This window comes from Globicephala melas, chromosome 5 (assembly GCF_963455315.2).
Source record: "Globicephala melas chromosome 5, mGloMel1.2, whole genome shotgun sequence".
Classification (NCBI taxonomy): domain Eukaryota; kingdom Metazoa; phylum Chordata; class Mammalia; order Artiodactyla; family Delphinidae; genus Globicephala; species Globicephala melas.
Genome location: NC_083318.1, coordinates 2,397,204 through 2,421,303, shown reverse-complemented (window position 1 = coordinate 2,421,303; position 24,100 = coordinate 2,397,204). Strand labels below are relative to the sequence as shown.

The 24,100-nt window shown below is 63.7% G+C and overlaps 1 protein-coding gene across 2 annotated transcripts in view; it reads right to left on the bottom strand.

Moving 5' to 3' along the window:
• Positions 1–3,529: 3,529 nt before the first annotated feature.
• Positions 3,530–24,100, bottom strand: part of DOK7 (docking protein 7) — a 34,899-nt gene continuing 14,328 nt past the window's right edge. Inside the window, exons 5-12 of one of the 2 annotated variants that reach the window (XM_030876797.2) lie at positions 14,849–14,968; positions 12,946–13,062; positions 11,414–12,111; positions 7,585–7,627; positions 4,536–4,562; positions 4,310–4,444; positions 3,933–4,159; positions 3,530–3,846 (exon numbers count right to left, since the gene is read on the bottom strand). In XM_030876797.2, coding sequence (XP_030732657.1) covers positions 4,023–4,159; positions 4,310–4,444; positions 4,536–4,562; positions 7,585–7,627; positions 11,414–12,111; positions 12,946–13,062; positions 14,849–14,968 — 1,277 coding nt within the window. In that variant the 3' untranslated portion in view covers positions 3,530–3,846; positions 3,933–4,022. Of the gene's footprint in view, positions 3,847–3,932; positions 4,160–4,309; positions 4,445–4,535; positions 4,563–7,584; positions 7,628–10,574; positions 12,112–12,945; positions 13,063–14,848; positions 14,969–24,100 lie in introns of those variants that run through there. The other variant, XM_030876791.2, reaches the window with a different exon arrangement.

Here is a 24,100-nt window from a genome sequence, read left to right as displayed (position 1 = left end):
AGACATTGATGAAAGAAACTGAGGAAGACACAAATAAATGGAAAGATATTCCATGCTCATGGATTGGAAGAATTAATATTGTTTAAATGCCCATACTACCCAAAGCAATCTATAGATTCAGTGCAGTCCTCTGAAAATTCCAATGACATTTTTCACAGAAACAGAACAAACAATCCTAAACTCTTCATGGAACCACAAAAGACCCCAAATTGCCAAGTCAATCTTGAGAAAGACACAGCTGAAGGCTTCATGCTCTGTGATTTCAAACTATATTACAAGCCTCTAGTAATCAAAACAATATGGTATTGGCATAAAACAGACACATAGATCAATGGAACAGAATAGACCGGAAATAAACCCACACTTATGTGGTCAGTTAATTTACAACAGAGGAGCCAAGAATATACAATGGGGAAAGGACAGTCTCTTCAATAAATGGTGTTGGGAAAACTGGACCACTATCTTACACCATGTACAAAATTTAGCTCAAAATGGATTAAAAAACGTTAAGACTTGAAACCATAAAACTCCTAAAAGAAAACAGTAAGCTCCCTGGCATTGGTCTCGGCGATGATTTTTTGGATCTGACACCAAAAGCAAAGGCAACAAAAGCAAAAATAAATAAGTGGGACTACATCAAACTAAAAAGCTTCTGCACAGCAAAGGAGACCATCAACAACATGAAAAGGGAACCTACGGAATGGGAGAAAATATTTGTGAACCACATATCCGATAAGGAGTTAATATCTAAAATATATAAAGAACGCATATAACTCAGTAGCAAAAAACCAAACAATCCAGTTACAAGTGGGCAGAAGACCTGAATAGACATTTTCCCAAAAAAGACACACAAATGGCCCACAGATACATGAAAAGGTGCCCAACATCACTAATCATTAAGTTTTGTTTTTCGTTGGTTTTCCTATTTTTGGTCACGCCTTGAGGCATGCAGGATCTTAGTTCCCTGACCAGGGATTGAACCCGTGTCCCCTGCAGTGGAAGCGCAGAGTCCTAGCCACTGGACCACCAGGGAATTCCATCGTCACTAATCATTAGGGAAATGCAAATCAAGATCACAGAGAGACATCACCTCACACATATTAGAATGACTATTATCCAAAAGACAACAGATAACGAATGTCGACTAGGATGTGGAGAAAGGGAACCCTTGTGCACTGTTGGTGGGAATGTAAACTGGTGCAGCTACTGTGGAGAACAGTACGGAGGGTCCTTAAGAAACTAAAAATAGAGCTACCATATGATCCAGCAGTTCCACTTCTGGGTATTTATCTGAAGGAAATGAAAACACTAACTCAGAAAGATATCTGCACCCCTGTGTTCATCCCAGCATTATCTACAACTGCCAAGATACAGAAGCAACTGAAGCGCCCATCCGTGGATGAATGGATAGAAGATGTGGTACAAACATACAACGGAATGTTACTCAGCCATTAAAAAGATGGAGCCCTGCCATTTGTGACAACATGGATGCCCCTGGAGGGCATTGTGCTAAGTGAAGGAAGACAGGCAGAAAGATGAATATATGATCTCACAGGTATGTGGAATCTTAAAAAAAAAAAAAAAAAAACTGAACTGATACAGAGAACAGATGAGTGGTTGCCAGAGGCGGAAGGTAGGGACTGGAGGACGCGACGAAGGGGGTCAAAAGGCACGAACTTCCGATTATAAACTAAGTCACAGGACGTAATGTACGACACGGCAGCTCTAGTTAACAATGCTGTAGTGCGTATTGACAGCTGATGGGAAGTTGGTCTTCAGAGTTCTCATCACATTCCGTAACTCTGTGAGGTGCTGGATGTTAAGTAGATTTACTGTGGCGATCGTTTCACAATATATACAAATACAGGATCGTTATGCTGTCCACCTAAAACTAATATAATTTGTCAATTAAACCTCAACAAAACAATAATAAGGTGTTGTGTCTGACACTGATATTCCAGGATTAAGACGCTAAACCCAGCACAGCACTGGAGGCCCCCCAGCCTCCAGGGCACCTCTCTGCCGGATCTGTGTCCAGCGCCCTGCACAGTCTGGCCTGAGGAGGGTCCAGCCTGGGGACCTGAGGGCACAGGGCATGACAGGACATGAGGGGAGTGGGAAGGGCAGTGATGGGGGTGTCACTGCAGGGGTGCTGGGCCAAGGATGCCCCTTCCCTCTCAGCAAAGGTGGGGAGCCCTTCCCAGACTTGAGTTGGGGTCCAGGGTCCCTGAGACCTCCTCCCACGACCACACAGTGGCCCGTGGGCCTCAGCCCTGGTGGCTGTGACAGCTTTGCCGAGGTGACCCTGCTGGACTTGGCCACCAAGTGCTGGCTAGCCGCCCCTCGCAGCCCTGGAGGAAGGGCAGGCAGTTGTCTGGTCCCCACTTGGCCCCGTGTGGCCGCCCTAGCTGGCTTAGCCCTAGCGCCCCTGAGCCTCGCTGGCCGGAGGGCAGCCATCGTACGTCAGGACAAACCCCTGCCCTTGGCATTCGTGCCCCGTGGCCCCTGCACAGACTCCCGGCTCCCCGACCGCCCCTCTCGTGGCGCCCTTGGCCAGGCCCGGCTGACCCCGCAGGGAACGGCTCTTCTTCCCGTGACCGTGTTGCTGCAGGTACACGCTGCCCAGGAGACCCCTCGGCCACCCACAGCGCCGGAGGGGGGCGCGGAGACCCTTCCTCGATGCCCCACACATCCACGGCCCTGTGTTAGCCTCACGGAAGCTCATCTTATTTGGAAAACGGGAGACCCCAGACGCCAGCCACTCAAGGTCACTGGTAAGGCCCGGGACCCCAGTTGCCTGTCCCCGAGCAGGCGCGTGCAGCCTGCCCAGGGCATGGAGGTCGGCCCCCCTCCCACCCGAGGGAACCCTGACACAGCTGAAGCCCCGAACTGGGGTGCACTGGCCACGCTTTGCCCCCACTTGTGCCTTAAAAGTGAAGCCTGCTACCCTGGAGTCCCATCCAGGGCGTGTGGAAACCGGACCTGTTTGTTGAGCACCCCGGGGCCTTTGCATCCCACGAGGCACTTTGCCGCCACAGGCTCGGCAGGGGAGGGGGACTGAAGTTCTGGCCCCACTGGCCTGAGGGACCCGCCGCCAGGAGGAGGAGGTGTGGGGTGCAGCCGCTCGGGCTCCCCACGGGCAGGCTAACCACGGCTCGCTGGGTCCGGGCTGGGATCGCGGCAGGAGGCAGGGAGGGATGGGTCTGCGTGGGCCCTGGTCAGGATCCCCACCAGGCAGAGCAGGGCCCCATCTCATCTCTGAGGCCCGGGTGGGACAGCCCGGCTTGGCGAGGAGGACGGGAAGCCCACCGCCAACTCCAGGAACTTCCCACCATCCGGACTCCCATTGGCCAGTGGAGGGGGAACCAGCCCACCGGCCCGCTGAGCCCTGGACCCACCAAGGCCACAGGGAGAGCCCCACCCAGCCACCAGGAGTCCCTCCGTGTGTCCAGAGGCACGTGGCGCGAGCCCGCACCCTCAGGAAATAACTGGCCGGGTCGACAGTGGAACACGAGTGATTTTAAACCATTTACGGAACTAACTAAATGGGTCCCGAGAAGCGGGCAGTCAGCTGAGCGCGCGAGGGCCATGCCATCCAGGCGCAGGGCAGCAGTGACCCAGAGGGGACGGCGGGGGCCCTGCAGAGGGCGCCACGTGGTGGGGCCTGGCCGGGTCCCCCGTGGTTGGGGACACGCCTTTGGCTGGGACACATCGTCGTCACCGGGCCGCCGCCTCCAGGGAAGGCGCGGGCAGGTCGCATCCCAGAACCGGAGACTGCTCGCCAGACGCCGCCTCAGGTCCACCTGGAGCCGCCCGACACCTGTCCAGGCGGCACCTCCCGCCGGCCTGGGGACCAGAGCAGGCGTCAGAGGAGCGCCCCGGAGCCGTCCACCCGCCCCCACCCCCGCCCCGGGCCCGGGCAGCGCGCCCACCCTCGGCTCGGAGCCTGAGCGCCGGGACGCAGCAGAGGTGCCGCGGGGCCGCTCCCTCGAGCCGACGGGTCGCGTCGCAGTCCGGCCGCCTCACCGCGGGGTCCCCTTCCGCCTCTGCTCCAGCGCCGGCAGCCGCTCCTCCCGGGCCTGCGCGTGCCGGGCCCCCGCCCTGTGCGCCGCCTCTGTGGCCAAGATGTCGATCTGCGCGTAGCGGGAAGCACCGGCCCCTGCGAGCAGCCCCAGGTGAGCCGGCGGGGGCGCACCCACCCCGCGCTCCGGCCAGGGCCTGAGCGCCGGCTTCGGGGCTGTGAGGGGGTGCCCGCGAGCCCCTGGCCCAGGGCCGATGCGCCCGGGGCTCAAGGCCCCTGCGGACCCACCTCGGATGCCCGCGCCGCCCTCCTGGAGCTGCAGGCCCGAGTAGTGCAGCTGCCTTGGGGGGGAAGGGCTGGCGGGGACGTTCACATATGTGGGCGCCTCACTGCACGGCCTCTCGGGTCCTGCGGGGAGAGGGGCTGTGAGTCCCCAGGCGGTGGCCGAGGCTGAGCTGACCCCCTAGACTGTTCGGGAAAGAGCTCCCCACTGCCCACCCCTCAAGTGTCCCGCTCTCCTCCTCTCCAGGGCCTGGGGAGCCTCCCCGACTCCCCCGTTTTCCTGGCCATCTTTTCCCACCCCACCCACGTCCCTCCCTGACCGCGGTGCCCCTGCCCCCCACAACGGGCTGACCAGGGATGCCCCCTATGGCCCGCTGGACACACGTCCATCTTCAGCCCCTGGCCGCCCACCCTCAAACATCCCTCCCGGCCACTTCCTCCTTGGCTTCCAGGTGCCCTGCCCCTCCCAGGCAGGATGCCCCTCCCCCTCGGCTGTCCTCCCGGCTCACCCCATCTGCTTCAGGGACCCTCTTTGGACCGGTGAGTCCCCACAGAGCATCGTTCCCTGAGCGCAGGCCCACACTTCCATCCACTGTGACACCTCCTCCAGGGTGGCCCCAGGCACTTCAAGTCCCCTCCCCCATCCAAGAAACTGCCCCCTGCCTCCCCCATTTCCTAGAAGTCGATGGTTTCACTCAGCAAACGCCAACGGGGCTCCGGGCAGGTGCGACAGGAGCGTGGGGGGCGGGGGGGGGACCCAGAGTGCCTGGCTGCACACCCGATCCACCTTTCCCCCACCTGCCCAAGAGCTCTGCCTGTTGGGCCCTGGGGTGGCTGCAGGAGACCAGGCTCACGACCCTGCCTGGCCACTCACCGGCAGCCGAACCACAGGGGGTGGTGAGCCAGAGCCATCCCAGAGGGCAGGAGCCCAGGTCCTCCCTCCTCCCTGAGGGCCCCGTCTCGCGACACAGCCAGGCCTAGGGACTCGCACAAATCCACCTGGCCAGCTCCCAGCCCCAAGGGATTCAGGGGCCGGGATTCTGGTGGGGGTGGGATCTGGGGGGAGTGGGATTCCGGGAGGGAGGAGTCAGGAGGGGGGTGGGATCAGGTGGGGGGTTGAAGCTCCCACAGGACAGCCTGTCTCTGGCCACCTGCCCACAGGTCCGGGGGAGCTGAGCCCGGGAGGGTCCTGGCTCTGCCGGCACCGGGCACTGGAGCGCCAACCAGCCCAAGGGGCTTCAGTGGGCAGACGCCACCCCACTCGCTGCCACGTACTGGCACCGGGCACCACTGCGGGCACCACCTTCTGGAGGCCCGCACCTGCACAGAAGCCTGCCGCCTCATCCCTTTACCGTCCCAGCAAGGCCAGAGGGGGTCCTCCTTGCTCAGCAGGGAGACTGAGGCCAGAGAGACCCCGTGTTCCCAAGTCAGCCAGCCTGGTGGGAACGGCCAAAGCTGGGGGTGGGGACGGCAGCCAGAGCGGGCTGTACCCGGGGCTGACCTGCGGCGACAGGGAGGGAAGGAGGAAGGCTTCTGTTGGACACAGACCCTCTCCCGTGTAACCCGAGATGACAGGCAGAGGCGCCCAGGGAGGCACCTAGACCGGGGGTCCAGGGGAAATCCGGGCAGGCTGCCTGGAGAAGGGGGCACACGCTGAGGGGTGAAGCTGGGGAGCGGGGAGCGGGAAGGCCTGATTGAAGCTGGGAGAGCCCATCAGGGGCTGAGACGGGGTCTGAGGGGCGTCTAGGAAGGAGGCCCAGCCTCCTGAAAGCTGAAAGGAGGGCTGTGGCTTGACCTGAGGTCACGTGGACAAGCTCCCCGTGGCTCAGCAGCTAGTTTTAGGGCTGGATCCGCATTTTCCACAGTGGGAGCAGGAGAGTGGGTGGAGGGTTTGGGGCAGCCCAGCATCTCCAGGGTCACACCAGGCAGCACAGGAAGGCTGCCATCCCGCCTTGGTCTCTAGCAGCGTCTGCGGGGGCAGGGGCGCCCCTCTGGTGGCTGCCCCCCAGCCCTGGCTCCCCCAGGCTCCCCTTTACCTCCCGTCTCCCTCCCTGACCCTTCAGACTGAGCCTCCTGCCAGCATCTCGGGAGCTGTCTCGAATACTCTCTGGGCCAAGCAGAGATCGGGTGGGTCTGTCCTGACCTCTCCCTGGCCACACAGCAGACCCGGCCCGACCACGCTGGGTGTCTCACCCATCACCGCTCTCTGGCCACGCTGTCCTGGGTCTGATTCATCTCTGCTTCCACCAGACCCAGGGCCCCCTCCTCCCCCAGGCCCCCCACCGCAGAGGAAAGTTTCCTTTCCTCCAGTAGATCCTGACGCCTGTCCCCTGCCTGTTCCCTGGAACACGCACTCTGTCTGGGTAAAAGGGGGAGTGGGGGGCTGGACAGCAGGCAGGAGGCATCCAGGACCATCTGGGAAGGCTGCCCACTGCCCAGCGTCATCAGGGAGTGGTCCTCAGGGCCCCATCCTGACCCAGGGAACCCTAGGCTGGCCGGCATGGGGCTTTCCTGTGGCCACTGTCTGACCCTGCATGCCCGTGGCCTTGCCCTTCCCCTCCTGCGCCCTCCACTCTGGATGGGCCTGGGCCTTGCTTGGCCCACAGGGTCTAGCCCCATACAGGCACCATGCTCCTCTGAAGAGGAAATAAAAAGATCCCGCCCCAGGCTGGAGGTGGCCTCTACTCCACTGAGAAAATGAGGCACAGAGCACACCCCCGACCTCCAGCCACGCCACCCGAGGCCAACCTCCCCCGACTTGCAGCCTCTCCCAGATTCCCAGGCCTTCCCCTGGGTCAGAGCCAGCATCTGCCCAGCCGTCACCTCTTAACGGGGCTTCTCCAAGGGGACCCCGTGTCTCGCCCTGGCTCCCTGCCTGGGCTTCCTCCCACCAAGGTCACCAACGCCCCTGCCCGCTCCTGGGTCCCCAGAGCATCGTCACCTCTGTTCTCTGTCACCTGGAGAACGAGCCTCCCTCTTAAAGGCTGCAGCTCCAGGCCAGAGCTGACCCTGCCCGCTCTGACCACGCACCGTCCCGTGCAGGCTGGCCACGCCCGGCCACCTTGTCCTCAACTCGCTGCCTGGCACCATCGCACCCCAGCCGGGGCTCACCCCGGCTGCACACTGCCGCCCTGCCGCCCACTGTCACCCCCTCCCCGCTGCACCCTCCTCCCGCTGACCCCCCGCTGTCTTGTCTGGCACAGACTTTCTGGCTGGGCTGTGACTGCGGCCACTGTGACCCCACGTCCCTCGTCCCGAGGCGTGCCAAAGCCAAGGCCTACCTGAGTGCATCCCCGGGAGCCCAGCGGGTGAGGCAGCAGCTCCCTAGACCAAGGAGAACACATGTCAGTCTGTCCATCCGGCTCCCGCTCACCCGGCACCCAGCCCAAGAGCCAGGATGCTACCCAGGAGTCCCAAAGGGCCACCCGCCAGGGAGACCAGCCAGGGGCCCAACTCCTCTCCAGGGGTCCCTGCCCACCCTGACACCCACAAACCCATCTGGGGTGAGGCATCGGCAGCTCGGGCCTCCAGAACACATGTGGCCTGGCTGCTCTCGTCAGTGTTGGTGGCGTGTGTCACGCTGCCAGCTGTGCGGCAGGGTTTGTAGCCGTGAGATGCACGAGGGCTGTCACGTCACCCCTGGCCCCGGGCACTGCCGGCCTGCTCTAAGCAGGGCATCCCGGCTGAGCCACTCCTGGGGGCCCCGTGAGATGGGTCAAGGCCCCCAGACCGCAGGGTGGCCGCTTTGAGGTGCCTGATTGGAGGCGCAGAAAGACTCCGAGAAGGAAAGGGGTTCGGGGGCTTCAGAGCTGGGGGCAGTGTCTGCCGGCAGACTGGGAGGGAGGGACGGTGCCCACTGCCGGCACGTTCACTGCTGCCTGAGCCTCCATGCCCCAAACCAGTAGGAGCTGGGCCAGCCAGGGCCAGGGGCACCTGACGGGAAAGGGCCCGGCATCCCCAGCGCTTCTGAGGAGGACAGCCCAGCAGTGGGGTCTCATGGGGGGCTGCGGGCTGGCATCGGGGTGCAGAAGCCTGACCCGCTCTCTGGGAGGTCAAAGGGGCTGCCCAAACTCAGGACACAGCACCTCGACCCTGGTCCCTGCCAGGCTGCTGGGCACCTGGACTGGCCTAACCCATCACCTTGTGTAAAGGCGCCCGGGCAGGCTTGGGGACTTGGGGAGGGTGTGTCTGACCTCCAACACCTGGGACAAGAGCCGACCGCCCTCAGGAGCCCCATCACTAGCTGCTCAGAGCCCCACCCACAGACGGCACCGGCTGTGCCGGCGGCGAGTCCTGCGGGCACAGCGTCAGACCCAAAGGACGAAACCACGTGCCGCGGGAGATGAGCAAACGCGGCGCCTCCTGTCCCCTCCCGCTGGGCGCCAGGGCCAGGTGGGGGCAGGTGGGTGCACGGGGCCTGGGGAGGCGAGGACGACTCTCTGGTTGCCCCCAGCCCTGCCATTCCTGGCACCTGAGAAGCCCACCCCACCCCAGGGAGGGTGAGTGAAGCTGGTGGCCCCAGGAGTGCAGAAGCAGGTGTTCCCAGCCAGGGGCGCGAGGCCCACCCCGTGAGCTCCGGAAAGATAGGGGATGAGGCCAAAATCTTCCCGCGGGGCTACCCTGGCGGCGCACCTGGCCGCACCCGATGAGAGGCTCCATGCCTCTGGGCTGCCCTGGGCTGCAGGGGAAACTGAGGCACATCCTCCTGGGGGCTAGGCCCTCCTCCTGAGCCGCCCCATCGCCTCCCCAAAGGGCTGTGGTGGTCAGTGGCCACTCCCATGGAGGGCCCCTCCCTCCTCTGGGCCCAGGCCCTGGCCACGCCCCTCCAGCCCAGAGCCTGTCCCCTCCGGAAACTTGCTCCGACCGCGCCCGAGCCCTCACCTGGCGGCCCTCGGTCCACCCCTCCCGCCGCACCCCTCAGATGGCTCTTCCCTGAAGTCCCGGCCATCGACCTCGGTCCAGGAGACCAGAGGTCACAGCCAGGGTTCCCGCACGGGCCAGGGGAAGGCCGAAAGCCCAGCTCCAGCCCTCCCTGGCTTCACGTGGAGGGCAAGTCCCTCGGCCGCCGGGGCCACCACCTGCTCTGGTGGAGGGAGGGCCGTCTGCAGGGCACATGGGAGCGCAGCGGGGCTGGGCCTGGAAGATGAGGGCTCTGGCGGGAGCGGGCTGCCCAGGCCTCCAGGGCCGCTCCCCACAGCCCGCAGCACCAGCACCTCCCAGCCTCTTTCTTTTGCGACAAGGCTGGTGGGTCCCTCTGGGGAGGCGACAGTAGCAGTGAGTCGAGCCCCTTTGGCAGGCAGCCACCGAGCACTTCCATACAACGTCTCAGCAGGCCCCTCGGGGCCCAGGCAGGCGGACTGCTGTCCTCTCTACGGAGGAGGCCCAGACGGGGGCAATGAGTTGCTGGGGGCCGCCCAGCCAGCGGGCAGGGCCCCAGCTTGCCCTTCCCTGCACTGCAGTGTCGCAGGAACCAGGCCAGAACCCCGGCCCTCAGCGTCCACAGGGACCTGGGCCCCCCGGCTCTCTAACAGGGCGGTGAACAGGGCGAAGTGGGTGTGACGGTGGGATGTGGCTTCCCGGGATGTGCAGGGGGACCCTGATGGGGTCCCTGGAGCTCTGCTGCCCACATAGGTGAGACTAGGGGTGGGGAGGGTGCTCCAGGCTCAGAGCCAGGACCCTCACTGGCCCAGGAGGTAGGGTGTCCACCCTCACTGGACACCGGGAGCCACCTGCCTGAGCCTAAGGGACCACTGAGGACCACATTGTGCTCTCCAGTGAACGTGTGCACACACATCACACAGGCCACACACGTGCATGGGCACACGCATACACCTGGCACCCAAGCACAGATCACACCACACATGTAACACACGTGCACACAGGATGTGCACAGCCACACACAAGTGCATGCAAATGCAGGCACGCCATGACACACATGCACGTTGCGTGTCACACGTGTGTGCACGTCTCACGCACTGTACACATGCATGCGGATGAAAGCACTCACATGCACACATCGCACGCTGGCACACACACCACACACACGTGCACACGTGCACGAGGCCTGTGTGCTGCCTGAGGCTGCTCTCCTCGTTCACGCCTCCGGCGTGTTCAGGCTGAAGGCTGAACAGACAGGCGAGGCCTCTCCCTGCTCTGTGACCCACGGGCCACGGGAGGCCGAGCCCCTGGATTTCAGAGACAGTTAAAGGCCCCACTGGGAGGGCCGGGGTGGGAGGTGGACACAGCTGGCCACATGGAAAAGAACAAGACGATAAGAAAAAACAATTTTATTTCCAGTCTGAGAACGTATTACAAACAGCGTCAGGTGTGAAGAGCAACAGACCGCTTCAGCCAGCAGTGAAGGTACGAAGCGGAACGGTTACAGCTGAGCTGTGTGCGGGGCGCAGCCGGCCGGAGCCCACATCGGACGGACACGGGCCTCGCCTTCCACGCGGGCGTCTGGAATCGTAGCGCGAACGGACAAACCAGGCCACGCAGCCAAAATCCATGCAGGAGAGCAGGCCAAGCCGACCGCGGACGGCGTGGAGGAAGCGCGACGCCCGCAGGCGGCCCACCGGCAGTGCCTGGGGCCCCTGAATGCGAACGCCAGCCCGAGCCCTGCGTCCTCTGGTCCTGACCACCAGCCCCTGGCTCAGCCAGCAGGGCGGAGGGGGGCGCCCGGCAAGTGACCCCGACCCTGCCCTTCCCCGCCCGCCCCTCCCCCTGGAGCGCGCAGGTTCAGAAAATGGCGGCTGGGAGTGAGCCGTCGGGGTCCCGGGGTCCCGAGAGCCAGACCCCCAGCAGTCCCCGGGGCCTCCTGGGCCTCAGCAAACCCCCCAAAGGACAGACCACCTGTGCGCGCAAGCAAGTGAAGCCCCTCGGACACAGCGCAACGCGCAGGGAGGTTGGTCTCAGGCTCCTGTTTGATTTGGGCACCTGGTCCTTGGGCTCCGCCCCGGACCCGGCCCCCCACCTTCCAGAACGCACTTCCAGCTGCGGCCCTCCCTGCAGGCTGGACCCCCAGGCCCCCAGGCCGCCCCACGGCACGAGGGCAGCCCCACGAGGGCACCGCCCACCCCGCAGCCGCCGCCCTCAGGGAGGCGCATTTACCTTCAGTCCTCCGCAGACGGGACACGCGGAAAAGAGAGCCGGAGGGGGCCCCGCGTGGGGGGCGCCCGCTTCCCAGGGCTCGCCCGGCCCCGACGGGGCCTCTGTCGCCTGTCCCCGCCGTCGCTCGCCCAGCCAGCCGGAGGGACACCCCGCCGCCAGCCGGCCGCCCGAGTCCCCGGCGGCTCCGTCGCTGGCGCTGCCCTGTGTGGCGGGGGGCTGGTCCCGGGCCGCCTGGCGCAGGCTGCGGGGCGTGTCGTAGTGGGGCCGCGGCGCGGTGGGCACCTGGTACTCGGCCGCCCCGGGGGCGCAGGCGCACAGGCCGGGCTCGGGCACCACGCCTCCCGGCAGGCTGAGCAGAGAGCCCAGCTCCTCGGCCCCGCGCCACATGTCCAGGCTGCTGCCTGCGAAGGACGAGAAGCTGCCCGAGTAGGAGGAGTGGCTGCCCGTGGCGATGCCGCTGTCCGAGGAGCTCTGGCGGCCGACCTCCTGCAGCTGCCGTGGCCGCAGCGGCCTGGGGGGTGGCCTCGAGGCACCTGCTGCGGCTTCCCCGGGGGCCTGGGCAGCCGCCAACCCGAGACCCTCCGGCGACGCGCACGCCGAGGACGGGGACGGCTCTGGCCACGGCACGAGCCGGCTGCTGGCGCTGACGTCTGAGTGGCTGGCCTCTGACGACGAGCTGGACAGGCTGCGGTCGTCCCCTGAACGGAGAGTCGGGGGCTGAGACTCCTGTGGGGCTTGGGCTGCCCGGGGTGGGCTGGGGAGCCTCGGTGGGAGCTGACGTCTAGCCCCCCCCACGCCCCCGCCCTGCTGAGGGCCTGCGCTCTCCGGTCTCCAGTCGCCACCCTGGGACGGCTGACCCACACCCTGCCTGGACCTCCACGCCCAGCGTCACCCAGGACGGCCCCTTCGCCCACACCAGTCCCCTCCCTGCCGTCCCCCTGGGAACCAGACGTGAGCCCTTCCTCCGGGAAGGTGGCGGCCCTTGCGCACCTGAGCCCCCGGCTCTAGGGGCCTGGACGGAGAGGCCGCCGTCCCCACTCTGCACCCGTGGGACTGGCGACAATCACACAGGACAAAGGGCCCGCAGAGCTCCCCCGCCTCTGGCCCAGGAGACCCCGGTGCAGCCCCCCACCCACCACCCCCGGGAGCTGCAGCGTCCCCTCGAGGGCCTGCCGGCCCTTTCTGTCCGTCTCCCCGCGGAGCACAGCAGCTGAGGGGCCTCGCTCCCAGCAGCCAGCACCCCTGAGCCTTCTGTGTGGGCACAGACGGTGAAGCCACAGCCTCACCAGGCCACACCCCGGTGGCTGGGAAGGAATTCGAACCCAACCCCCCAGCCGGCACCCACGGGGCACCGTGCTTACGGTCAGCATCCAGGCCGGAGCTTAGTGAGTGTGGCATCACGAGTGAGAGAACGAATGGACCAACAGAGGGAGGGGCATGAATGAACAAACAGGAGCTGGGAGGTTGCCTTAAAGGGACAGCTGCGGCCCCAGGGCCACTGGCCCCCCTCACGGCCCAGGCCATGGCCCTACCTGCGCTGCCCGGCCAGCCGGAGTGGGAGAGAAGGCTGAGCCGCTTCTCCAGCCGCAGGGCTTCCAGGGCCTCCTGGGCCACGCGCTCCTCCACGGCAGGGCCCCCGGCGCTCAGGTCTGCAGCAGAGGGGACAGTCAGCGAGGAGGCATCCCCAGCCCTGTCCCCGCGGCCCACCCACTGCTCAGGACATCACAGTTACCCCAGCACTGACAGGGCTGTGTGGACCTCGGTCCAGTCGCAGCACCACGACAGAGCCCCTGGGAGCCCCAGCTCCTCCCCACGCCAGCACCCCAGCTGCCAGACACCAAGCTCAGGGTACCCAAACCACCCCCGTCCAGGTCCCCGGCCATCATCCTGTGTCCTGGGCCCAAGGACAGCCCCCCCTGACCACCAGCAGATGTCCCGTGCCCCAAAGTGGACAGTCCCTGCAGTGGACCAGGACACTGGCACACCCTCCTGCTGCTGGTGAGGCAGCAGGACGCTGGCACTGGACGAACTCACAGCCCCACCACTTGCCCTCCCCGAACCTCAGCCATGACTGCAAAACGTGGGAGCAGAGACAGTGCACACCACGCGCAATGGGACCAAGGTGGGAACGCACAGGACGCGCTTGGGGCAGGGTGGACCCCGGAACTCTGTCTTCTCCCCCTCCCCCTCCCCACTGTATGTGAGGCAGGTCCTGCCTCTGGTGCCCAAGTGCGTCTGACCGAGCAGCGGTCAGCTTGAGAAGACACCCCCAAATCTCAGAGTGTTAAGGCTGCTGACCCAGTGGAGGCCACATCTCAAAAGTCCCCAAAGATCACAGGCTTTCAACACGACACCGGCCAGGCTCAGCGAGCAGGGACCCACCAGCCCCGTCCACACCCCAGCTGTCCACACCCCAGCTGTCCACACCTGCCCCATCCACGCCAGCCCCCTTCTGATCCCGGCCACCCACACCACTGCCTGCGGCGGCAATGCGGTAAGCCGCCAGCAGAGGGCGCTGCCGCACCACCCAGCAGAGCCCGGGCGGCGAGGCTCCGGTCACAGGAACTGCCTCCTTCCTCCCCAGCCCGCCCCCCACCCCGCCCCCCGGGCCCGCTTGGGGGTTGCGGGGCTGAGGGGCCCACGCTGGGAGAAAGGGGACCTGGCACGTCGCCAGCCTCGCCAGCCCCTGTCTCCCTAGGAGGTCCACCTGCCCCCGACCTGGCTATGGTGCCCATGCAAGGAGGCCACGGATGTGAGCTCACTGACCACCTGCTGCCTGGCCACAGGCCTTGGTCTCCCACCTGGACAAGGGGACAAGCGCTGCTTCACTGGGGCGAGGGGAGTATCGGTGACCCTGGGTACCACCCACCCGGAGAGCCTCGGTCAAAGGAAGCTGCGATGACGAGGACCAGCCTTTGTCCCTGCCATGGGCTTGGGCCTCCCCAGCCTCCCCGAGGGAAGAAATGCCCAGGTAGCGTGGCCCTCCGCGGGCCAGCGCCATCCCTGGTCCAGGACTCTTGAAGAGCAGTGTCCCAGCCACAGCCAGGGAAGTGGGAGACAAGGCCAGGCCAGCTCATGCAGCCCTGGCACCTGCCAACCCGATGCGCTGAGACCCCAGCTCACAAGGCGACTTCCAGCCCGAACCCTGGCTCCCACGGAGCCAGCCTTGACCCCAGCGACCGCAGGCGAGGGCCCAGCCCAGGTCTGGGAGACGGGCCGGCTCAGGTCTTCGGGGCTCCGGGCTCGGGCCTCTTGCTGGCCCACCTGGTGCAGCTGCAGTAATTGTCCCAACCGAAAGCCTCGGCCTCTGAGCGTCCCAGCAGCTCAGACCCCGTGGAGGAGGGGCTGTGCCAGGGCGAACGCCCCCGGGAGCCCGAGATCAAGCAGCCCACCTGACCCTCCCGCCAGGCTGGGCTCCCCAACTCCGGCACCCACCTGGGAGAACAGGCCGCAGCCCAAAGGGGCCCTTGGTCGGGGAGATGCCACGGACAATGCAGTCGAACAGGAAACTGATCTGCTCTCCCTCGGCCGAGGACAGGAAGAAGACCCCAGCCCCTGCAGAGGGGGGACAGACCCCGGTGTCATCCTGGCCAGAGCTCGGGTCGGTGGGGCCCCTGCAGGGCGGGCTCAGGGCCGCTGCGCGGGGACTGCCCACAGAGGCCTGAGCCAACCCATGAGACACCCCCCCCCCCCGCCCCGAGCACCGCGGCGATGTCCCCACGGCACTGTGGTGACGTGAGCCATGCAGGCGGCTCAGGTCACACGCCGGCTCTCCCAGGCCTGAGGACACCATCCCGGCCTGAGTCCGGTCTGCACAGCCTCAGCAAGGTGGGAGAGGGCGTCCTGCCCGCTGGCCCCAAGCCGTCAGCCATCTCTCGTCTCCCAGGCTGGTAAGAGGAGCTGAGGCGACTTCTGGAGGATGGGGGTCACAGAGTGGGCCGAGGAGGGCGTCCTGGCTGCGTGGAGAGCCCAGCAGCCCCTCCCTCTGGCCCACGCTCCTTTGAGGGGTGGGCGGCGGGTGCACTTCCAGGAGGGCGGCTGCGAGACCTGGTTTCCTCACCCGGGCTGTGGTGAGGGGAAGCTGGCAAGATACAGGCGGTGGCTCCTGCCGTGCAGACGAAGCAGCCTGGCCCACCTCAAAGCCCCTCCCCTCTCCCCGGGCTCGTCTTCTGGGTGGGGGGCACTGGAGCCCCTGGCGCGCAGTTGCAGGGCTGAGATCCAGCCTCGGGGCTCCCACCCACAGAGGTGATTTTAAAAGACACGTTTACCTACTGAGATACGGGAAAGTCATCGTGGCTTATACACGAGTTCACTTGAATTTGATGCTAACTAAAATAGCCTACTTGTGGTCTATCAAATTGTACATCTGCTTTAATTATTAGAGAAAAGGGCACGTCGACCAGCAGTAAAGACTGTCCATGTTAAACATAAAGATTAAATAAATACCCCTCCTCCTTCGATGCTAAGCCCCCCTCCCAGGTGCCAAGGCCACGCTGACTCTCTGTGTACGTGCTGGTCTGTTCTTTTATTTTTATTATTTTTTGAAACCTTGAAGAAACGACACCCTGACTGCTTTGATGGTCTTTGTTCTGACAAGATATAAAGCTGTGCTGAAAACCCTGCTTTTCCGGAGTCATCTGGGAAGCAGGTTTCCGGGCTCGTCCTCAGTTTGGCTCCAATAAAACTCTTTTCTATTCTTATTATTGATGGTTTATTGATTACTTTCGTTGACAGAGGGGAGGCCCGGCTGGGATCCCAGCCCAGGGGGCTCGGCTGGAGGGGGCACGTGGGTCTGCAAGACGCCAGGGCGCAGAGCGGCCGCAGGGCCCTGCGCTGGGCCGGAGCCCCGCCAGCGTCAATGAAGTCCCGCGGCCGAGTGAATGGGGCACCGGGTCACCGGGGCTGGACGCCCGGCGTGGCGTCACCACACAGGAATCCCTCGGTGCCTCGCCCTCCTCCCTCTGCCCAAAGAAAGGCCTGCTCCCTCTGGAAGGAGGGTGCCCGGGGCAGACGGGGAAGCGGCGCACTGAAACTGTCCCGGTCACGCTCACTGGCACCGAATCCCAGGGACCCGGGCCAGTCCCACACGTGGTGAGGCCGCCGTGCCCCTGGGCGGCCACCAGGGCCCAAACCGGTGACACGCCCGCTCGAGAGGTGAGAAAGCGGACGCCCAGAGAGGGGCCACGTCCTGGCACCACGGAGCGTCTGAGCAGACGCAGAGCCAGGCCCGCCCTGGGGGCCCCCGGGGGCCCCCACGAGGCTCGCTGCCCAGAGGGGCTGGGTTGGGGGATGGTCCCGGGACCTTGGCCGATGGCGGGCGGGCGGGGAGGAGGCCCCGTCCCGGCCACCCCCGCTCCCCGGGGCCAGGCCTCTAATCCGGAGCTTACGGTCAGCTGGCAGAGGCCTCGGCACAGTCAGTCCCCCGACTATAAAAAACCACATGACGGGGAGCGGGGCCGGCGGCATTCCACGGGAGTCTGCGAGCTCCCGAGCCTGAGCCTCACGACCAAGGGACGAGGCCTCCCGGACCAGCGGCGACCTCCCGCTGCCCGTGGCTCCCCTCCCCACCCCAGGCTGTGGGCACAACAAGCTCCCCAGGTGTGCCCGGCCCGCCTGACACACCTCCCCCGGCGCGGCCGTCCCCCCCCACGACTCCCCGCAGCCACCGTAACACCCCTTCGCCTGCTGAGACTGCTCGGGTGACATGGCCTTTCCTGACCCCTGACCCCTAACGTTCACCCGGTGATGCTTTCAGGGGACACCTCCTCTGGGGCAGACCCCCCGACCTTTTACCTCCCGGGTCTGACGCTGTCCCGGCCGCCAGGCCCAGCACCTTGAGGCAGGACCACTTCTGAGTCGTCCGCAGTCCCCTGCGTCTAACCCAGGGCCAGGCGCCCAGGAGACCCCCGCGCTCAGTGTAGATGGAAAGGGGGGCGTGGAGGCAGCCGGGCCCCTCCCCTCCCCAGGGAAGGGCTCTCCGCATTTCTTGTTTGCTTATCTGTTTGGGGGAGGGGAGGCAAGCTAGGGCCTGGACCCGTTTTGCCACGTTGTACCGGTGTGGTCACTGTCACGACGCCCCCCGTGCCTCCTCTCAACCACGTCCGTGAAGGCTCCACCCCGAGGCGGGCTCTCTCCCGGGGTCTGCGCCACAGGACGTAACCGAGGGACGCTCCTTAGGGTTTGGGGCCGAGGCCTTAGGGGCTGGAGACCCCCACGTTTGCTCTCCTGGAACCAGCCACCCTGTGAGAAACCCGGCTGTCCTGCTGGAGGGCGAGGCCCCGGAGGAGAACTGAGGCGTCCCGGCCAACAGCCAGCACCAGGGCCCCAGGCCGTGCCTGAGGCTACCCACCAAACGCCACTGCCCGAGTGACCCCAGTACCCCATGCAGAGCAGACCACTGACCCACAGAACCGCAAGCCAGGAAACAGCACTAAGTTTGGGGTGTCTGTCCCCCAGCAATAAATAACACGGGAAACTAACAGACGGAGGAGAGGGTCCTGCGGAGCAGGAAACAGCCGCCTGCGGGTCCACGGACACAGCCGCTGTGGATCCTCAGGGGTGCAGCAAAACTTGCCCGCGTTTTAATATCTCCAGCCGCGAGAAGGAAGGCCTCCCTCAGACGCTCAATGAGCCCAGTGAGATCCCGGCCGAGTCCCAGCTGAAGTTAGTCTTTCATCTGCAGCCTCCAGACCTCTGTCACTGGACCCCAATAAGAGCTCAGTCCCCAGCTCCTCAGAGAACAAGCATCCCACCCTTTGCTGACAAAGACCCCACGGTGAAGTCCAGTCGAGGACAGAGTCTGAAGGCGTTGGAGGACTTTCCTGCCGAGAAGGTTCTAGAAAGCTCAAGTCCAGACAGCACCGATTATCAGTCAGGAAGTTGGCACAGCTAACTGAGCCCCTTGGGATATTATTTTGCACAGTTTCCTAATAGAGTAAAACATCTGGTAATTAATGTTTCGTTTGTCTCTGCCCTTATTTGGGGAGAAAGAAGCATAGTTCAATGAAATGAAGTTTTAAATTTCACCTGATCGTTTCATACCCACTAGGAGGACTACTATTTAAACAACAAAGAAAAAGAAAACTAAAATGAGACCGAAAACAAGTGCTGGTGAGGGTGCAAGAAACTGGGCCCTTCGTACACTGTTGGTGGGAATGTAAACCGGGGCAGTCGTGTGGAAAACGGTGTGGCAGATCCTCAAAAAATTCAACAGAGAAACTCCATCTGATCCAGCAATTCTACTTCCGGGCACACACCCAAAACAATTAGAAGTGAGGTCCTGATGAGATATTTGCATACCCATAGCAGCATCACACACAATAGCTAAAATGCGGAAGCGATCCAAGTGTCCATCGACAGATGGATGGAGAAACAAAATGTGGTCCATCCATACGGTGGAATCTGATTCAGCCTTAAAAAGGAAGGGAACGGTGACACCTGCTACAACGCGGACGAACCCCCAGGACACTGCGCTGAGTGAAACAAGCCCGTCACAAAAGGACAAATCCTGCAGATGCCATTTATGTGAGGTCTCTAGAGTCAGCAAACTCAGAGACGGAAAGGCGAATAAAGGGTGCAGGGCTGGGCGGGGAGAGGGGATGGGGAGAGTGTTTAATGGGGACAGGGTTCGGGAAGACGAAAAGATTCTGGGATGGGGGTGGTGATGGGGGCAGAATCATCGCATGAATGTGCTCACTGCCACTGAACTACATGCTAGAAGTGGTTTAAATAGTGCATTTTGTGTTATGTGCATTTTGCCACAGTAAAGCAAAAACAAACAAGACCAAAAAAACAAACAGCTCCTCCAGGAAGCAGGCTCTGTCCCATCCTCGAGCGAGCCGTCTCCCCACCCTCTTCAGCCCATCCCATCCCCATCCGGGCAGGAGGCAGCCACGCAGTGCAGGCACCTCACATCCTCACGGCCGCTGCTAGATGCCAGCCGCCTGCCCTGACAACACCGCCTGCACACAGCGGGCATCTCCCACTTGGAGATGTGGGATGAGGCTCGCATGCCATCACGTCCAGATGGTCCCGAGAGGCCACCCTGCAGGCCCCCAAGGTCAGGAGGACACGGGGCCTGCTTTTCTGCCTAGGAGGAAACAGACTGAAGCAAAACACCCCAAAAAGGAATCCCCAAGTCTGCTGAGAGCTGAAAAGTGTCTGGTCCTGCCCCACTTAACCCCAGGGCCAGACCTCGGCTCCAGCACGCTCAGAGGGACAGGCCAGGGCAACTCACGGACAGCTCCGTGCCTCAGTTTCCCTGCCTGTAATGGGGATGTGCACACACCACGTAGGGTTGGTGTGAGGACCTAGAACCCCACGAAGTATGGGGCCCTGCAAGGGGGTCTCTTGGGGTGACTATCACCCCAGCCCCATCTCTCCCTGGCCCTGTGCAATTCAGGCCTCCCTGGACACCCAGAGTGTCACCTCCCTGGACACGCAGAGCGCCCAGAACCATCCCCGTATGCAAATGCCATAGTGGACTACAAAAGGGTGACAGATTCCGGGCCCAACTCCCACCCCCGGAGCAGAGACTTCAGGGCAGAGGGCTGAAATCAACCACAAACCTGTCAGAAATGTGACAGGGGCCCCAAGGCGAGACTCAACCTCCAAGTATAAACCTGAACAGGTTCCTGACGGGGCCTCTGCACGGGCTGCAACCCAGCCTGGGATGCCTGCCCCACCACTCAGGTTCACCTCCAGAGGGCCTCCCCAACGCTCCCGGCAAAGCTCTGGACCGCTCAGCCCAGGCCCACGCTGCTGGGACCCTCGCCTGGCCTCGCCCTCCTCCCCGCCCACCCCAGGCTGGCCCTCCCTCCCTCCCCCTCTCACTCACCGCCTTAACATTCCTGAACACACAGGCCCTGCCCACCCACCCAGCTGCCGCCCACAGCAGGACCCTGCCTCAGCGGATGCACATCTCACGCCCACTCACGGCCCCTGCCTCCATCCCGTCTGCACCCTGGGGCCACAGTTATCGCCCTCAACACAGATCTGTGGGTGGCACTGTCCTGCTCTAGCACCTTTGATGGCTCCCTGCTACCCTGGGAACGCAGTGCAAGCTCTGGTCCAGATTCCTCCTCTTACCTCACCTCTGCCACCCCGCACACACTGTTCCCGTCACGCAGCCGCGCTTACTGTACGGCTGGAGCACCTTCTCTCTTCCCCCCAGCCCTCCCTACCTTCGGCGGCTGGGCCAACTCCTATTCACCCCGCAGAGACCCCACTCAGGTTCACCTCCAGAGGGCCTCCCCAACGCTCCCGGGCTGGGGTCTGCGGCCCTCCCCGGCTCCCCTTGTGGCCCCGAGGATTCTAAACGCCTTGTGTCCTCCCACACAGGCTGAGTCTCCCCAGCCGTGTGCTCCCAGCTCCAACCCCTCACCCAGTGCAGGCCACAGAGGAGCCCCTGAATGCATTCCCTCCTCCCCAAGATTCCTGGGCTTCAAGACCAGGGCTCCAGCAGTTCCAGCGAGACCAGCATTTGGACCACAAAAGAGGCACTTAAGGGCTTCTCAGAGCTGGACAGGCGTGGCAAGACGGTCTCTCCCTAGTTCAGAGCTTCTCCTTTACGCACATATAAAAATCGTTTTAAAATGCTCACTGCACCCCAAGGGGCTGACAGGACGGCCTGGACCCGAAGGAGCCAGGGAGAAGGAGGGGAAGCGGCCTGCACAGACTCAGGAGCCAGCCTGGGACCCCCGCCCTCCACCACCTGCAGAACTCCTCAGCGTCCCAGGACCCCGCTCCTGTCCGCAGCCGGCTCACACGGACGTGGAAATGCCCTTGAAGTGCCCTTGACAGGACCTGCCAATGTAAAGGACGGGGACTTCCTCTGGGGCCCCTCCTCCTAGAAACTTCCGTTCAAATGCCCCCTGTCCTCTCCAAAGCCGTCCCCGGGCTCCAGACCGCAGACAGACCCCACTCTCCCGGGCCCACCCTTCTCCCTGCCTGCTGAGCCTCTTGCTGGGGAAGGGCCCCCAAGCCTCTGTGCCACCCTCACCAGCATGCCCTGCCCCCGCCCTGCAGCCCTAAACACACACAGCGGGCCGTGACCACCCCAGAGAGAGAGAATCGGGCCACGCTGGGGGACCTCAAGCTCCCGGCCACCAGGCCCAACCCCCATCCGAATCATCTGCACAGGCTGTCGTCCACGTGGAGACCACAGAGAGGACACGTCCACCCCCGCGGTACCCGGAGCCCCACGGAGCCCCCCGCACACCTACCCGACCCTTCCCCCACATGCTCCAGGGCCCTCTCCTGACATCCAGTCACCCACGCCTCAGGACGGGTGAAGGGGGCCAGGGTCGAGTTACTGCTCTCTGGAGTGGGCTGAGGCTGGGACCTGCCCCAGGGGAGAAGATGTTGATTCCTTACATCCAAAACCCTCCAGGGCCTTCTGGGGACTCTGACCCACTCTGTCCCGGTGCCCACAGACTCATCGAGATCTCAACGCTGGTACCGTCACCGTTCAGGTGACCCCTGCCATGGGCTGAACGGTGGCCCCAAACGATAGGTTCACATCCTGGAGCCGATGACGGTGGCCTTATCTGGAAAAGGGTCTCTGCAGGTGCTCAAGTGAAGGCTCGCAGACAGACCACCCCCGAGTGCGGGGCGGCCTTAAACCCAACGACTGGCGTCCTACAGAGACGCCCCGTGATGCCGGAGCAGAGACGGGAGTGACGCGGCCACAAGCCCAGGCACACCTGGCGCCCCCGGGAGCTGGAACAGGCAGGGAAGACCCTCCCCCGGACCCCCGAGGGAGCCCGGCCCTTCCCCAACTTTGACTTTGAACGAAACGGTGAAGGAACAAATTTGTGTTGTTCTAAGGCCCCGGGTTGTGGTCATTTGCTACGTGGCCCCAGGACCCTAACTCACACCCCTTCCTGGACCTGAACTAGCCACCCTCCTCCCAGGACGGCCCGGGTCCTGAGTGGCCCGGTGCTCTGACCACATGCATAGGGGTGCACCGTCCCTTCCCACCCAGCCCTGCATCGAGTCCGGTAACAGCCTAAAAACTGGCTTAAACCAGCAGAGCAGCGGCAAGCTTGTCCCTGGAAGAGAACGGAGCCCAGTGGGACCTGCCGGGGGCAGAGGGTCGGGACAGGCTGGCCTAGCCACCCACCATCGTGTTCGGCCACCATTGACTGGGTGGGTTTGGCCAGGGGCCTCCAGACAGCCTGGAGGGGAGATGAGGATGCCCAACAGGGAGTCTCTCTCGGTCCAGGGTCCCTCAGCGGGAGGGAGAATGTCCGGCCTGCAGCCTGCAGGTCAAGGCGGATCCGCTGGGCCAGCCCGGGTTTGTGGACGGAGCTAACTCGAGGCCTCAGGCAGAAGAACCAGGGCGGCCCTGTCACAGTTCACGCTGGGGACCCAGGGAAGGCACAGCGGCTCGAGGTTCAGCTTCTGCCCTCGCAGGAAGCGCTGCTCCGCTGCCTGGAATTGTTGACGAGCGCAGAAGGAGCCCACCCACACCAAGAGTCGGAATTTTCAACCCCGAGGCCTCAGGGAACAAATATCTAGAGGGCTCTATCACATTACGTCCGGGCAAATAAAACGGTCTCCAAGGAGCCGGTCCTCCTGGCCTGCCCCCGCTCGAGGGCACACGCCAGCACCAACCCCAGGTCTGAACCCCAGTCCTCAAAGCAGCCACAAGCCATCCTGTCTGAGGCTCAGCGCGCAGGGATTCCACAGTTCCAGCAGGACGCTGGTCTCTCCCCCCGACCCTGCCCGGGGTGCCCCCAGCAGCTCCAGGGCCCCACATGGAGGAGATCTCGGAAGGGAAGGGCCGCCACGTGCCAAGTACGCTGTGACCTGCGGCTCCCGGCCAGCCACGCGAGGGAGGGAAACAAAGCTGGGCCAGGGTCCCCTGCACCACCCGCTGCTGTCACCTCTGATGTACCAAAGACAAGGTGGCCCACGGCTTGTCCAGCAGAAAGGACTCTGGCCAAGGTCCCGTGCGCCCTTCCACAGCAGCCCAGGCAGGCAGGCCGATAGCTGCGCTCACCCCTCACTCAGGCTCAAAAACTCCAGATGGGAAACGCACAGGCGCAGCCGCGGTCAAGGCCCTTCGGGCGCCGTCTGCAGCCGCCCCACCAGCTCCAAGGCCGCTGCGCCAAACTGCCCGCCCCGGAGGTCCACCTACGCCTCCGCTACATCACCCCTCCCTGCCTCTCTGCCTCTCCAAGCTTGTAACCTCCCCCAAGCCCAGGACCAATTCAGTGGCTACAGACATCTTGCTGCCTTGAGCAGGAACCTGGCCCTCACCTGCTGTTCACCTGTTTGCTAAGCACCTTTGAAGCCTACGTCTTGTCCCCTCAAAGGCAGGGCCCTGCGGGCTGCCCGGCTGGGCCGGATCAGCCTGTCCCACCTCACACACCCCTTGCGGAATGAGGGGGCCAGGTGCCCAGCACGCAGCGCAACCGTGTCCTCTGTCCAGAGAGATCCAGGCATGACCAAGGCCCCAGAGCCAGGTGGACCCCATCCTGGCCATACCGAGTGTGTGCCAGGCCCTGCGGTAGGCCCTGGCCATCTGCGTGCTCTCATGAGGCTGCGGGTGGCAGGGAGGGGGGCGGTTAATGCCCCTTTACGGGGGTGGAGAGGTGGAGAGAGGTCGCCCCCGGCTTAGAGCCTCCATCCACCCTGCACACGAGGGAGGGGCCGATGATCCCCCTGACCAGGGTCCCAGGC